We start from the raw sequence: 13,116 nt of genomic DNA, 5'->3' as shown, positions 1-13,116 counted from the left end.
CGGTTCATAACAATTTTAAAGAATTAATCATAGCTAAATAATTTAGTTCAAAACAATTATTTTAAAAGTCAATCTAAAACACGTCCTTAACTCATTGAAAATCATTTCGGTGGTATAAAATTACATTTTTTTAAAAGCGTAAAATCAAATACTATTTTAAAAAAACTAATCAAACAAATTAAATTTATTTTAAATAGACACGTTATAAAGTGACCTTTAACTTGATAAAAATGATTTTAACAATTTTAAAATATTTAAATGATTATGAGATATTGGTTAAATAAATTTGATTGATAGCTAAAGCACAATGAAAAGTAGGTTAGAAATGATGTGTTTAACACCAAACGTGGAGGTTGGTGTGAGCATTAAAATCTTTGTCATCTAAACAAGAAAATGCTCAAAAAGTTCATTTTCACATTTATTGACAACTCATTCAAATTTGCTTATTTGCAATTGCATACACCACCATTTTTGGTATATTTAATATTAACTCTTTTGTCTATTTTTATTACTTAATAATCTAGTGTTATTGGATATTTTAATTTATTTTTTACCATATGTGAGGCATAATCGAATATCTAAGCCAAAAATCTATAGTACAAAACTCATATTGATGATTATTGTTTTCCCCTTTCATATATATATATATACACGACATCTATTTGAACAATAAATTTTCAATTGATTTTAGCATTATGAACCTGCAAGATTTTTATCTTATTGGCATTGAATTTGTCGGGATATAAAAGAATGTTAAAGATGTAACTTTAAAGTGTCCTTTTATTTATGAATTATAACGTGTAATGTCCAATAATACACTTGGTCTTACAAAAGTGGTCTATTTGGTTCATTTAATTTTGGTTCTATAATTGATAGATGTCTACAAGATTTCCAATTTGGAGTTGTATCTCACAATATCTGATTTTAAAGATTGTGAATTAAAATCACTAAAATATATAATAAAAAAAATCAAACGGTCATGATATTTGTTGAGGATTGTTCAAGGTGCACGTGTGGACCCAAATCCATAGAGTACCGAAAAGAGATAGAGGGGGATGCAAGGTCCAAAAGGGAAGTCCACGCCTCAGGACTTGGCTTGACCATTTGAGTTGGTAAATATATACTAATAAGGAAATAATCAAGTTATGTTCAATCTGACACATTATAAAATCATGCACCGGAAACATTTTTGACATCATGGCATTATATGTAAACATATGTGAGTGTCACAGAAAGGGCCTATAAATAGTCTCATTCGAAATCAGATCAAGAAAAAGTGGGTCAAGGGTCAAGTCTACGAGAGGCCCACAACGTTATCCAACGCAGATGAGATCCGAATCCCAAAAACATTTTTTCTATGATTAAAATTAATATAAATTACTAACTGAGAGGGAAGAGGCAAAATTAGAACTTTATTCACTGTCGGCCACACATAGAAATGAAGAAATCAAGACTTCACAATTTTAAGTAGATGAACTTCCATGATATCAACTTTTGGAAAAATATACTAATAATAAAAATAATTATAATTATAAAGTATGATCTTTGAAATATTAAATTATCCATTTATTTCCTCAACTCTAAGGGTCGATTAGTTTGGCAGGTTTTGTCATGAAATTTCAAACAAATATTTAGACTCTCTTTGGTAATAATTTAGTTTTTATTTTTTTAAAAAAATTAAGTCTATAGACACTACTTTCAACTTCAGATTTCTTCATTTGTTATTTACTTTTTTACCAATGGTTTAAAAAAGCTAAGTCAAAATTTGAAAACTTAAAAAAATAGCTTTTAAAACGTTGTTTTTGTTTTTAGAATTTGGTTACAAATTTAACTATTATACTTAAGAAAGATATAAATCATTATAAAAAATGAGGAGAAAATAGGTTTAATTTTTAAAAACAAAAATAAAAAACGAAATGGTTATTAAATAAGCCTTTAATATTCTTGTTTATTTATTTCACATGATAGTATTATTATACAACTTTAAAACTCCACCTGACATTAGTTTCTTAATATCTTGTATAGAAGTGAAATGGCTATGAATGGAATGGCTATGAATGGAAATGAACAGTGGAAATATAACATGATTAACTAATAAATTAATATCTATTAATTTTATTTAATTATTAAATATAAATATATTATTTAGGTTTAATAAGTTTCAACTAATACATTTTCTATTAATATTTTAGATTATCTTCACTATTTAATATAAAATTTTATTATTTATTATTCATGTTCTGATTGATTTATTTTTATTTAATTATTTTTGTAATCAAACGAAATAATTTAGTTATGTTTAATTAATGTTTAATACAAATATTCATTTATTTTTGTTTTATGTGATTATATAATTAATAAATAAATAATGCTAAATTTAATTTGTGACTACATTGATTGTTCTCTTATATTTAGTTAAATAATTCTTTAGTTTGGATTCTATACACATAACTGGTAAATTGAACACGGATATTTAACTTTTAGATATCAATTATCTAGCATATCCAAACATATATATTAATTATCTTAGACATTTAAAACTCCGACAATTAAATCCAAGATAATTATTATTCATTCCCATAAAACAATGTTTGCAATCTAATTGGTTGTAAAGTTGCATCTATTTACTTTCTAAGCTTTCAAAATTACAATATTAGTCCTTTAGTTTTCAAAATTTCTAAAATTCATGAATATGTTAGAGTTTAAAGTTTTATTATATATAAAATTTAAATTTATATCTAACAAATCTATGAATTTTTAAGTTTTTTAAAATTGTCAATAACCTATTAGACACTAAATTAAAAATTATAAAGATTTATTATACATAAAATTAAAAGTTTATGAACTTATAGAAGACCAATTTGTTAACATCCCCCCGAGCCATTTGAAGCTTTCAACGTACACCCAGGGACAAATCTTTCACTCACTGAAAGCTAAAAAAAGAGAATGAGTGGACGGATGCAACGCCATACGTATTATGAAAGGTAGGTCTTTCTAAAGAGATTCGATTCGGAACTATAAAATACATCAAATAGCTTTATTACACCTGTAGAGAACCCCCCACCGCGCTTACGGCTCTTTACCCCAACCCAATTAGCTCTGGCTCTAGCTCTTCCCTTTCTATTCCTCAGTAAAAGCGGACCGGGGGAGCATGGGGGAGGGGGGGGGGGGATATCTGCTTTTGCATGCACCTCTGGGCAAAGGACATATACCCAGAGAATACCTTTTATTTGACCCGTGATTTGTTTACCCTGGTTCGTCGAAAAGGCTACGTCCGGGGGGCCAAAACCAACCTGCGGCAACTAGACCACATGTTCACTCCTTTTCTTTTTGATTGGAGTAAGCACAGGAGCAACTGTCGATTCTTTTATCATTATCTTTTCTATCTTGGAAACACCCGAATGCCCCATTTTGTCTTTGCCTTCTTCAGATCAGTCTCACATTTACCTTAGAATCACTCCCGAATCTACTAAAGCAATCTTCTGGGACTTCTTGAGTTTTCCAAGATCGGCTGGGCCTAAAGTCAAGCCCCTTTTCTCCATTCAAAGTTTATAAATTAGATAAATGCAATCTTCAGAGTTAAAACTAGTAATTTAACCTTCTTTCTACTATGTCTATTGTCGGCTATCACCGATGACTAAATGTAGCAACAACCCACGCTGATAACAACAATTACGATTTTTGAAGACAACTATCATCTACAACTATCTCCAACGATTACCAAAGATGGAAACCCACTTTGGCGACCAATTTTGACAACCATCTCCAACGGTCAACTTTGACTGCCAACTTTGGCAATGGCCAACTTTGATACCCATCTCTGGCGACCAACTGTGTTGATCATCGCCAATGACCAACTCTAATGACCAACTTGACCGATCATATGCTATAAACACAAAAATAGAAAACTCGGTTGAGTAAAGTGTTTTTAAATATAAAATTGAAATAATTAGTTCATAGTGTTTGATAATCTTCATTTATAGTTATTTGACATGGATATAACAAAATCAAAGAAACTTGTATATAAAAACATTGTTGAGAAAATACAATCACATACCTAAGTGTTTTTATTTAAACAAACTTTATAAAATGTGTTTATATGAAAATGACTTTTTGAAATATATTTTTTTCCGTTGACAGTCCAAACCAACCATAAATATCTTTAAAAGAGTAATTTGCAGCCTTAAAATGATTCTAATTTTATTTTAGAGAATTTTATTAATAAAGTGATAGTATGATGACGTGACTAGGTCATAGGGGATGCAGGGGAATGTTGAGGCCAATATATGCCAATTCAAATCAAATCTTGGTCAATCCAGGCTTGGGGTGTTGCAGATGGTATTTGAGCGGAACCTCTCATAGTAAGATGTAGTTTGGGGATGAACTAAGGTGGAAGTTGGTAGACATGTAACACCTGAGTTTAATAGGGGTACATGAATGAACCAAGACCACATCCAAAAGGGGGAGAGCCTAAGGACTTGAAAGTATGGGTAAGAAAGACTTAAAAGAAATGAAAGTTAGTACCTATACCAATAAGATGCATCTTCCCTTTTTGTCGGCTCAATCATTCGAACTTCAAAGTTACGTGTACTTAGCTTTGAGCAATTCTATGTTGGGTGATCTCTAAAAATGAAAATGAGTTCTTTGAAAAATATTTTTTTTCTTAGGTTAATCCAAATGGGCCTTAAACCAAATCTCAAAAACAAAATCTAAATTTCAAAAAAATTACCTTCTTTAGTTTTAAAAAATTGACTTGTTTGTTTGTTTTTAAAAGAAATAAACTTCATAAAAATCCAAAATTAAGGGGGCAACAGACATAAAAGGTCATCAATAATAACATTGCACATCCAATGGAAAAAAAATGTTTGTAAGTTTAATTTTTTAAAAATGAAAAACTTAAAAACCAAATGAATGTGTATCGAGACCTAAATAATGTATATTTTATTGGACTAATAATGTCTCAATAATCATGATCATTCATTCATATATGGGAGGAATCAAAGCTAAAAACTCAAAAAATAAAATAAAATAAAATAAAGTAGAAAATTCAACAAAGTATGACAGTAGAAAAAGGTGTATATAATCTTTATGAGGTAGAAAATTATACAATATCTAAAAGTGAAGATGAGGCCTCTTAATCGAAAACATGCCTCAAAGAATAAACTATGTCCGTGTTAAAAAAATTTTACTTCTCATTTGAATAAACTATGTCCGTGTTGAAAAAGTTTAGCTTCTCATTTCATAACCATTTAAAAGGTCTTTGACATATAAAATTGAGTTGAATTGAATTGATAATATCAACAGAATTAAATTGTATGTATTTGGAGTACAAAATTGAATTAGAATATCGATTTGAGTCGAATCGAGTCAGAAAATCTGTATTTAAGAGATAGAGTATCTATTTTAGTTAAAAAAAATACTCGCTTCCTAATCAAACTATAAAACAAAAAGTAAATTTTCTTTTTTAAAAGATTAATGAAAAAGTTATACAGATTATGAAATTAATATTTATAAGCTGGAAAAAATTATCAAATTGAAGAAGCAAAGTCTTACTTTTACATAGCTTGTGAACATTCATTAAACTAGGCATCGAACACAAATACAAATACACTAACCCAATATCTTAACAATGCTTTTACAATTTTTATCAAAATAAAACAACAAAAGAAGGAAAAAAAAAAAAGGAAAAAAAAAGGTTAGAAAGACCAAATAATCTGAAATCTCTCTGTTTCTCTCTGTCTTTTCCGTCTTGCATTTTCATCTTTCTTAAGGTCTAAGTTCAAAGGTCTGTCTTTAAAAACGCCATTGTTTCACTGTGTAAAGTCGAAGAAGATGAAGAAGAAAGAAAAAGGAAAAGACGAAAAAAAGGGTCGAAAATGGAAGATTAGACGTTGGAGATAGAAACGAAGGTTACGTACAGAGAGTGGAGAGAGAAAGTGAAATCTGTTTTACCTCTGAAAGAGTATTGGGAAACTAAAATCCCAAGTCAGAGAGCAATAATGAAAAGTCTGATTCTCTATTGCTTCTTACAAACACAAAACAATTTGTTTAATACAATCTCTCTCTCTAGTAGTAGTAGTAGTAGGACTGATACGCTATCCTGTTCTTAAAAAGATACATCAAAAGATTTTCTTCCACTGCACTGCGATTGCTTTTCTTTCTTCTTCTTCTCTCGCCAGAAATTGCTTTCAATTGCTCTGCTTTTACTACTTGTTTCTTACCTGTGAAAGAGAAAGAAAAAGTGGTGGGGTGTTGTTTATTTCAGGTAAATATGCAGAGCTTTGAAAACCCAGAACAGTTTTATGCCCATTCTTCTTCTTCTTCTTCAATCTTTCTCCGGTAAGCCCAGAATTGTTCTTCAATTTCTTTAATGGGTTTTGAGTTTTGGTGGGGTTTGATGTTATTTTATTAACTTCCATGGCGGCTCTCTGTTTTTTGTTATTAAAACAGGGGAGACGACAGTGGGCGATTTCTTACGCGTTTTCTTCCGGATATTGAGGAACTTCAACAATCCGCTGCTGCTATTGCTGCTTTTCATCAAGATGATGCTGTTGATTTAAGCCCAAGTATTCTATCTCTCTCTCTCATCTTTCAAACATTTTATCTGCTCTAACTACCTCCTGATTTTAAAATCAATTTTTTATAGGCTCTGTTTTTAGTTTAAAATCGACCCACAATACAGCTTTTCCAATTCACCTACCGTACGGGGTAATTTCATTCATCTCCCTCTCTTCGTACTATTTTTCTATCAACCTTTCGAGGGTTGTTAATGGTTTGTGGGTTTTTTTTTCCCGAACGTTTGTGAAGAGTACGGATGTGGGTTCAATAGGAAGAACAAGGTATTTAGACACGGGACAGGAATTAATGCGATTGAAGAGGCTGGCTCCGCCGCAGTCGGTGGCGGTGACGGTGGCAGCTTCGTCATCGTTGGGAAACGGGAGCTTTGAGAACTGGGGAGAGTCAGCCATGGCAGATAATAGCCAACAGACTGACACTTCTACAGACATCGACACCGATGAAAGAAACCAGGTGTTCTTAAATTGAAAGAAAAAAGAAAAAAACTTCAGGGTTTGAGATTATTATTCTTTTCTCTCTCTGGAGTTTCTTGTGGTGAAGTGTTTTTGAGTCTGTTTTTCTTTAGTTTCAAGGAGCTGCACATGGAGCTCTCATGGCGGTGGACTCCATGGATCAATCTAAAGCAAAATCTGCAGATCAGAAGGTTTCTGTTTTAAAGCTATTTCCTTCCTCTGTTTTCCATTTTCACAAATTTAGTGCTTGAAAGCTTCAATACGTAACTATTGAAATTTTTCATCAGACTCTTCGTAGACTTGCTCAGAATCGAGAAGCAGCCAGGAAGAGTCGACTAAGGAAGAAAGTAATGCCTTTTTTTTTTCTTCCTTTCTCTGTTTCTCTGTTTCTCTTCATCTTTGCAAAATCATATTCTTTGAGATCAGATTCAGACTGTTACAGTAGATTTGCAATAGGAAACTTAAATCACTTAAAGTTCTTGGGATCATAGGGGGTGGGCCATGAGTATAATGCAAGAAGTGGGGAATGATATTCAGATAATGAAAAAGACAATCATTCGAGTATAATGTAGGAATGTGAAAATTCTGTTGGATGAGTACTAAGTTTTTGCTTTTTGTATGATGAGCTGAAAGTTGTATTATGTCGTTGTCGGTCTATTAGAATTTTGATGTCTTGAGTTGATGAAGGGAATATATTTTGAACATTTATAGGTTTTGGTTTTGGATAGGCATATGTCCAGCAGCTGGAAAATAGTCGACAGAGGCTTGCGCAGCTAGAGCAGGAGCTTCATCGAGCACGCCAACAGGTGTTCGGGTGACCGAGACTTCCCGTGTTTCATAGTTTGTTTTTCTTGTAAAGTCTCTAATGGATGTGTTTGATTGATACCAGGGCATTTTTGTGGCTTCTGGGGCAGGGGACCATTGTGCATCAATGGCGGGAAATGGTAAGCAAGGATGAATTGATTGTTCCAAATTACAATATATGTTAGTTTGTAATATGAATTGCTGGATGAATCAGTTGTGTTGCGTAATATCTTTCTTAGGTGCCTTGGCATTTGATCTCGACTATGCACGTTGGCTTGACGAGCATCAACGGCTGATCAATGATTTGAGAGCGTCTGCAAATTCTCAGTTGGGGGATGACGAATTGAGATTTCTTGTTGATGGGGTGATGGCACATTATGATGAACTCTTCAGGCTGAAAAGTGTAGGTGCTAAGGCCGATGTATTCCATATTCTTTCGGGCATGTGGAAGAGTCCTGCTGAGAGGTGTTTCATGTGGCTGGGAGGATTCCGTTCGTCCGAGCTTCTAAAGGTAGAACTGTTACATAATCTTGAGATTAACCTTCACTTTTGATTGATATGTATCGAGTCGTGTTTTAGTTTAACTCACTTCCTGCCATTGGATTTGAAACCATTCAGATAGTAGGGAGTCATTTGGAGCCTTTAACAGATCAGCAGTTGATGGGTATTTGCAATTTGCAACAATCTTCTCAACAAGCTGAAGATGCATTGTCACAAGGGATTGAAGCTTTGCAACAATCTCTTGTAGAAACTCTCTCCACTGCTTCTTTAGGTCCAGCCAGTTCGGGAAATGTTGCTGATTACATGGGCCAAATGGCGATTGCAATGAGCAAGCTAACTACGCTCGAGAACTTTCTACATCAGGTAAAAGCTTCGACCCCATCCGATTCAACTTTCACATGTCAAAACCATGGAGTATGTATCCAGCTCTAATTGAGGAATCCTTCATGTCTTCTCTTTTTAGGCTGATCTTCTGAGGCAGCAAACTCTCCAACAGATGCATCGGATATTAACTACTCGTCAAGCTGCACGAGCGCTACTTGTGATCAGCGATTACATTTCACGTCTTCGAGCTCTCAGTTCTCTGTGGTTAGCACGACCGAGAGAGTGATATCTAGCTTAGCATATTGACACTCGGCTATGGGCATTGTCAGAGGGCAATCTACAGCAAGAACCTGGCTTCTTGGAATGGAACAATGGAAGTTTGAAGACTGTTTCAAGAATCCAATTTCTGTTGCTGTTATAGGAATATTAAGGGGTTATATAAGCTTGCAAGTGGAAACCTTTTTTCACCCAATTGTTTTCCACTCTGTTGTGTTGCCAAACAAGTGTCTTTTTTTTTTTCTTTTTCATTTCATATAAGTTTCTGGATGCTTAATTTGGTATGGTTTGATAGAGATTAATGTAGTCATATCCATATTAGTTCTTTTTGGTATGTTCTTCCGTTAAATCCTAGGATCTCAGATCTCAGACATTAGGGCTTGCTTGTAAAAAATGACTCCTTTGACTTCAATTATGAGCTAACTAGCTAACTAACGAAACTGTGATGTTCATTTTATTCGTCACTCGTCACTCAAATCAATTGCGATATAATGAAACATTGATCTTCATTATATGCTATGGATCTTTCTATTTTGCAGGTGATGAGTGTCTGCATTTCCGAACAAATTGTATGAACATGAATGAAGTCTCGTTTCGATTATGCCTTGAGCTAGAGCTTGCTTCTATCTAGGCCAACAAAAATATATGATCACAAAAGCTCTTCTTTGCTTGAACATTCTTCTTTACTTGAAAGATAGGTTATGTATACATTGTCTATCTTGATCTAATTTTATTGATTAATTTACAGCCAAATGTTTTGATAGATTGGTGAGTTAGCAAGTCAGTCTAGTTGTACAGTTACTTGCTTAGTACATAAACCATATACATCAATAAACTTAATAAAATTGACTTATCTTCCCTTCCACTTTACTTCTATCACATTCACTTGTATTAACTTTTATTTGTTCTTGCAAGTAAACTCTTTAGTATCGGTTACAATTATATGAACATGTTTTTAATCAAATTGTTTTTTAAATAAGAAAAATTTGGGTGTAGTCTGAGCTGCACCCTTCTCTTGTACAGCTTAGATAACATCCAACGGAAGGCTGCCATGTGTCAAACTTTGTTTTATCAAACTGATTTTTTTTACTTTGTAAAAGCAAGGGGAGCATGAGATTAGGTTACACACTTAATTATTGCCCTCTAAATAATAGTGTATGTGTAGGAAAAATGGAAAACAATACCCACCAGATGAATCAGTAGCTGATCTCATTGATAATAAAGGAAGTACTTCGGCCTAAATTGGTTTTTTTAGAGAAAGAAGCTTGAGAAATAAACCCAGTTTAACTAATTTTTACTTTTTGTTTATTTTACATACAAGCTGATACTATAATTCCTCATCAAGTTTAAGAAAAAGAAGATAGGCAATTAAGCCAACAACAGGAACAAATCTAAGAGAGCTTACAAGTCCAACCTTGCTATCCTTAACATTTTGAAGGTTTTCTCCAATCAACCAAGGCTGGAAAACAGTGTAAAGGAAAATATCCCAAATAAATGCATAAGCTAACCTCTCTGAAGATAGATATTGGATCAAGAACTCACATCTCTCTGCTACACCTCCAAAGTTACCATCTCCTCGACCAACGAAAGACCAGATTATTGATATGATGCATGTTGCACCACCGATCAGTCCAACGACAGGAGCTCCATTAGTCATCAAAGAGCCCAGCTTCGACTGTGGTTGCGGGGTGGAGCCTTTGCTAGCCTCGTTAAGCCGGATGGCCATATAAGGTATCAAAAAGGCTGGTGCATGACATCATGAAAAGTTGTTTGTTAGAAAAGTTATCTGATTACATCTTAGTATGTGAACTGTAACTTAACATCCCACCCCAAACCCATATGGAGAAATCAAAGGCAAATAATTAAGACCAAAATTAAGAAAATAGATCATATTAACCGCAAGAAAGATGGTATCATATACAAGAAATCCTATGATTCTCAGATACTGCAGCTGTTCAACTCACATAGAACCAGAAGATATCACTTTAAGACATGAAGAACGACTATTAAGGGGAAATATATGTGTTGGCTCCATCATCATTGGCACAAACCAAAGAAACAAGTTAGAAATAAAGCTTACTGTTCGTAAGGAACATCTGCAAGCCCCACAATAAGTCCAACGAACCACTGTACCGGTTCCTCTTTTGATCAGTGAACAACAGGGGAGCAAACATGAGCGTCCACGCGATGACAAAATTGAACAATCCCTCAGACATCTAATGAGAAAGAAAATTCTATCATGACAATGGTGGCATTGAGTGAAGAAAAATGAAGTACTGAGGTCAACAATTTGAAAATAATTCTTACAGGGTGAAGAACAGGAGCATCGATCAGACGAATGCCCACTGTCCTGCCAGAAAGTTTATTGCCAAAAATCACAAAGGAATCAAAATTGTAAAGTGCATTCCCAAGTAAGAACTATATTGAGGCCAAAGGGAGCCTAATTAAGCAGTAATCAACATGCACTCCTTTCCTTAAGATTGGAGGTTCAATCCCCCATCTCCACAATTATTGTACTTAAAAAGAACTATATTAAGGCAAGTATTCTATCAGTGTAAATAGGTTTTGCCAACTTGAGATTTGAGTATAATTAGACAAAAGAAACAGGAGTTTTAAAAGGGGTGTTTGGCCCACTAACTACATAAGTTGGTGTTAAACAAGTTAAACTATTGAAGTTTGCACATTTATCGAGGAACTCTATTCTTTCCTTTTTCTCTATTTTGCATATTTATCGAAAAACTCCATCTTATAACTCGACACCCTAAACACAAATTTCCTAACTCTAACATATTAACTCCAGACCTCAAAATTCAATTCAATGCCCCCAAACACAATCTAAGAATTTAAGATATCGAACTATTAAGTGGGTTCAAACTTGGTATCTTTGAAGATATACCAAATGAACCCATAGCAACCCCCTAGAACCTCTGTACCTTATCTCCTCACCACAGCTCTATCCATTGCTAGAGGAGGGATTCCCTTCCTTCATTTTAGTTTTCAAAAAAAGAAAAGGAATATTTGAGGAGAGACAGTTCCAAATACCAAGACAAGTAACTGTACAAAACATAAGACATACATTTTTTAATCGATTAACAGCGAAGTAATAACAAAAAGAAGTAGTTATAAAGTGAAGGAAACAACAAATCAAGCGTACCAGAGTTCATAGCAGGCAATATAAGGAAGAAATTCAGAGAAAGACCCAGAAGAGAATTCACAGTTTCTGAACTTATTGCCCATACAGGATCTCCCTGTAATTATGAAAAACCAAGAGAAATGAACTTTTTAATCGACGGAAACTGTAATCTACTAGAACAATCTTAATCTACTAGAACAATCTGAGTGTTCGTTTGTCAACAAGAGCTTAACAAAGTAAAACCTCAATACCCAACACAGAATTAAACTTAATTATACATGAAATAGCGATTAAAACAAACCGGGGCATAAGGAAGGATAAACAGCCACAAAATGTAAACGGCCTCAGTAGCCCAGAGCAGAATTCGAAGCAACCGTCGGACATCGGAATCACCCTCGTCGGATAAGCCCGCAGAATCCATCAATGTGGGTTTCCGGCGAGCGGCGGGGCGACTGAGAGAACAAAATCGGCGATTGGGTGAGGGTGAGAAGGGAGTGGGGGTGGAGATTGAAGGAGAGAGCAATGGTTGTTGTGGTCTGCAGAATCGGAAAGGAGAGACGGAGGATGTTAGAGTATAGGGTTTAATCACTGGAAAAGAGTGGTTGCAGAGTAATGCTTGTGATGCAATCATGGCCGTCGCCATTTTCTCTCCGAAGAGCGGTGCGTGGCAAAGTTATGGCTGCTAACTTGGATTTCGAATCTTGAGGCTTTCTTTTTGTAGGGAGGAATATATATATAGATATTATTTGAAAAAAAAATGAAATTTAATCGCCCTTTTCAAAATAGAACTATCTAATTTCTTGCTAGTTGCTACTGAGGTCTCATACTGACATTAAAGGGTTCTTTGGTGCACTTAGATGATATAAAATGTAGGGAGTTTTGATGTCTGAAGAGTTCTGATCGAGTATGTTCAAACACTGAGATGATATACGATACACAGAAAGAAAATGACGTTGACATATGAAAGACATTTCGAAAATGGGTCCATAAACCATTAAAATCGATGAGATAGGATAATGGCTTCCAAACATTAAGATGATATAGAATGTG

General features: G+C 34.0%; 2 protein-coding genes across 3 annotated transcripts; one reads left to right on the top strand and one right to left on the bottom strand.

The window, feature by feature from the left end:
• Positions 1-6,000: 6,000 nt before the first annotated feature.
• LOC120075963 lies at positions 6,001-12,780 on the bottom strand. Of its 2 annotated transcripts, XM_039029727.1 has the most exons (6): positions 12,368-12,780; positions 12,088-12,181; positions 11,241-11,278; positions 11,014-11,149; positions 10,442-10,676; positions 6,001-6,221 (listed from the first exon to the last, which is right to left on the bottom strand). In XM_039029727.1, the coding sequence occupies exons 1-6, from the start codon at positions 12,707-12,709 to the stop codon at positions 6,218-6,220; spliced, it is 849 nt and encodes a 282-aa protein (XP_038885655.1). In that variant the 5' UTR covers positions 12,710-12,780; the 3' UTR covers positions 6,001-6,217. The 2 variants fall into 2 exon arrangements, with proteins under 2 accessions (XP_038885655.1, XP_038885654.1); XM_039029726.1 differs by lacking the exon at positions 6,001-6,221 and having other exon boundaries at positions 10,199-10,676.
• On the top strand, positions 6,204-9,245 carry LOC120075962 (transcription factor HBP-1b(c38)). The gene is made up of 11 exons (XM_039029725.1): positions 6,204-6,339; positions 6,451-6,566; positions 6,647-6,708; positions 6,808-7,029; positions 7,142-7,219; positions 7,316-7,375; positions 7,757-7,834; positions 7,918-7,972; positions 8,072-8,343; positions 8,451-8,696; positions 8,797-9,245. The coding sequence occupies exons 1-11, from the start codon at positions 6,272-6,274 to the stop codon at positions 8,941-8,943; spliced, it is 1,404 nt and encodes a 467-aa protein (XP_038885653.1). The 5' UTR covers positions 6,204-6,271; the 3' UTR covers positions 8,944-9,245.
• Positions 12,781-13,116: the final 336 nt, after the last annotated feature.

Source organism: Benincasa hispida, chromosome 4, assembly GCF_009727055.1.
Source record: "Benincasa hispida cultivar B227 chromosome 4, ASM972705v1, whole genome shotgun sequence".
NCBI lineage: Eukaryota > Viridiplantae > Streptophyta > Magnoliopsida > Cucurbitales > Cucurbitaceae > Benincasa > Benincasa hispida.
The sequence above is the reverse complement of the archived record's forward strand: the minus strand, read 5'-3'. Positions and strand labels throughout refer to the sequence as shown.

What these genes read in the sequence shown, in the direction of transcription:
- LOC120075962 (XM_039029725.1), top strand. Translation starts at nt 6,272, where the DNA reads ATGCAGAGCTTTGAAAACCCAGAACAGTTTTATGCCCATTCTTCTTCT. An exon ending in TTCATCGAGCACGCCAACAG is followed by an intron (nt 7,835 to 7,917) that starts GTGTTCGGGTGA and finishes GATTGATACCAG; the next exon opens with GGCATTTTTGTGGCTTCTGG. An exon ending in GTTCGTCCGAGCTTCTAAAG is followed by an intron (nt 8,344 to 8,450) that starts GTAGAACTGTTA and finishes GAAACCATTCAG; the next exon opens with ATAGTAGGGAGTCATTTGGA.
- LOC120075963 (XM_039029726.1), bottom strand. Translation starts at nt 12,709, where the DNA reads ATGGCGACGGCCATGATTGCATCACAAGCATTACTCTGCAACCACTCT. An exon ending in TTATCCTTCCTTATGCCCCG is followed by an intron (nt 12,182 to 12,367) that starts GTTTGTTTTAAT and finishes TCATAATTACAG; the next exon opens with GGAGATCCTGTATGGGCAAT. An exon ending in ATTGCCTGCTATGAACTCTG is followed by an intron (nt 11,279 to 12,087) that starts GTACGCTTGATT and finishes CTGGCAGGACAG; the next exon opens with TGGGCATTCGTCTGATCGAT.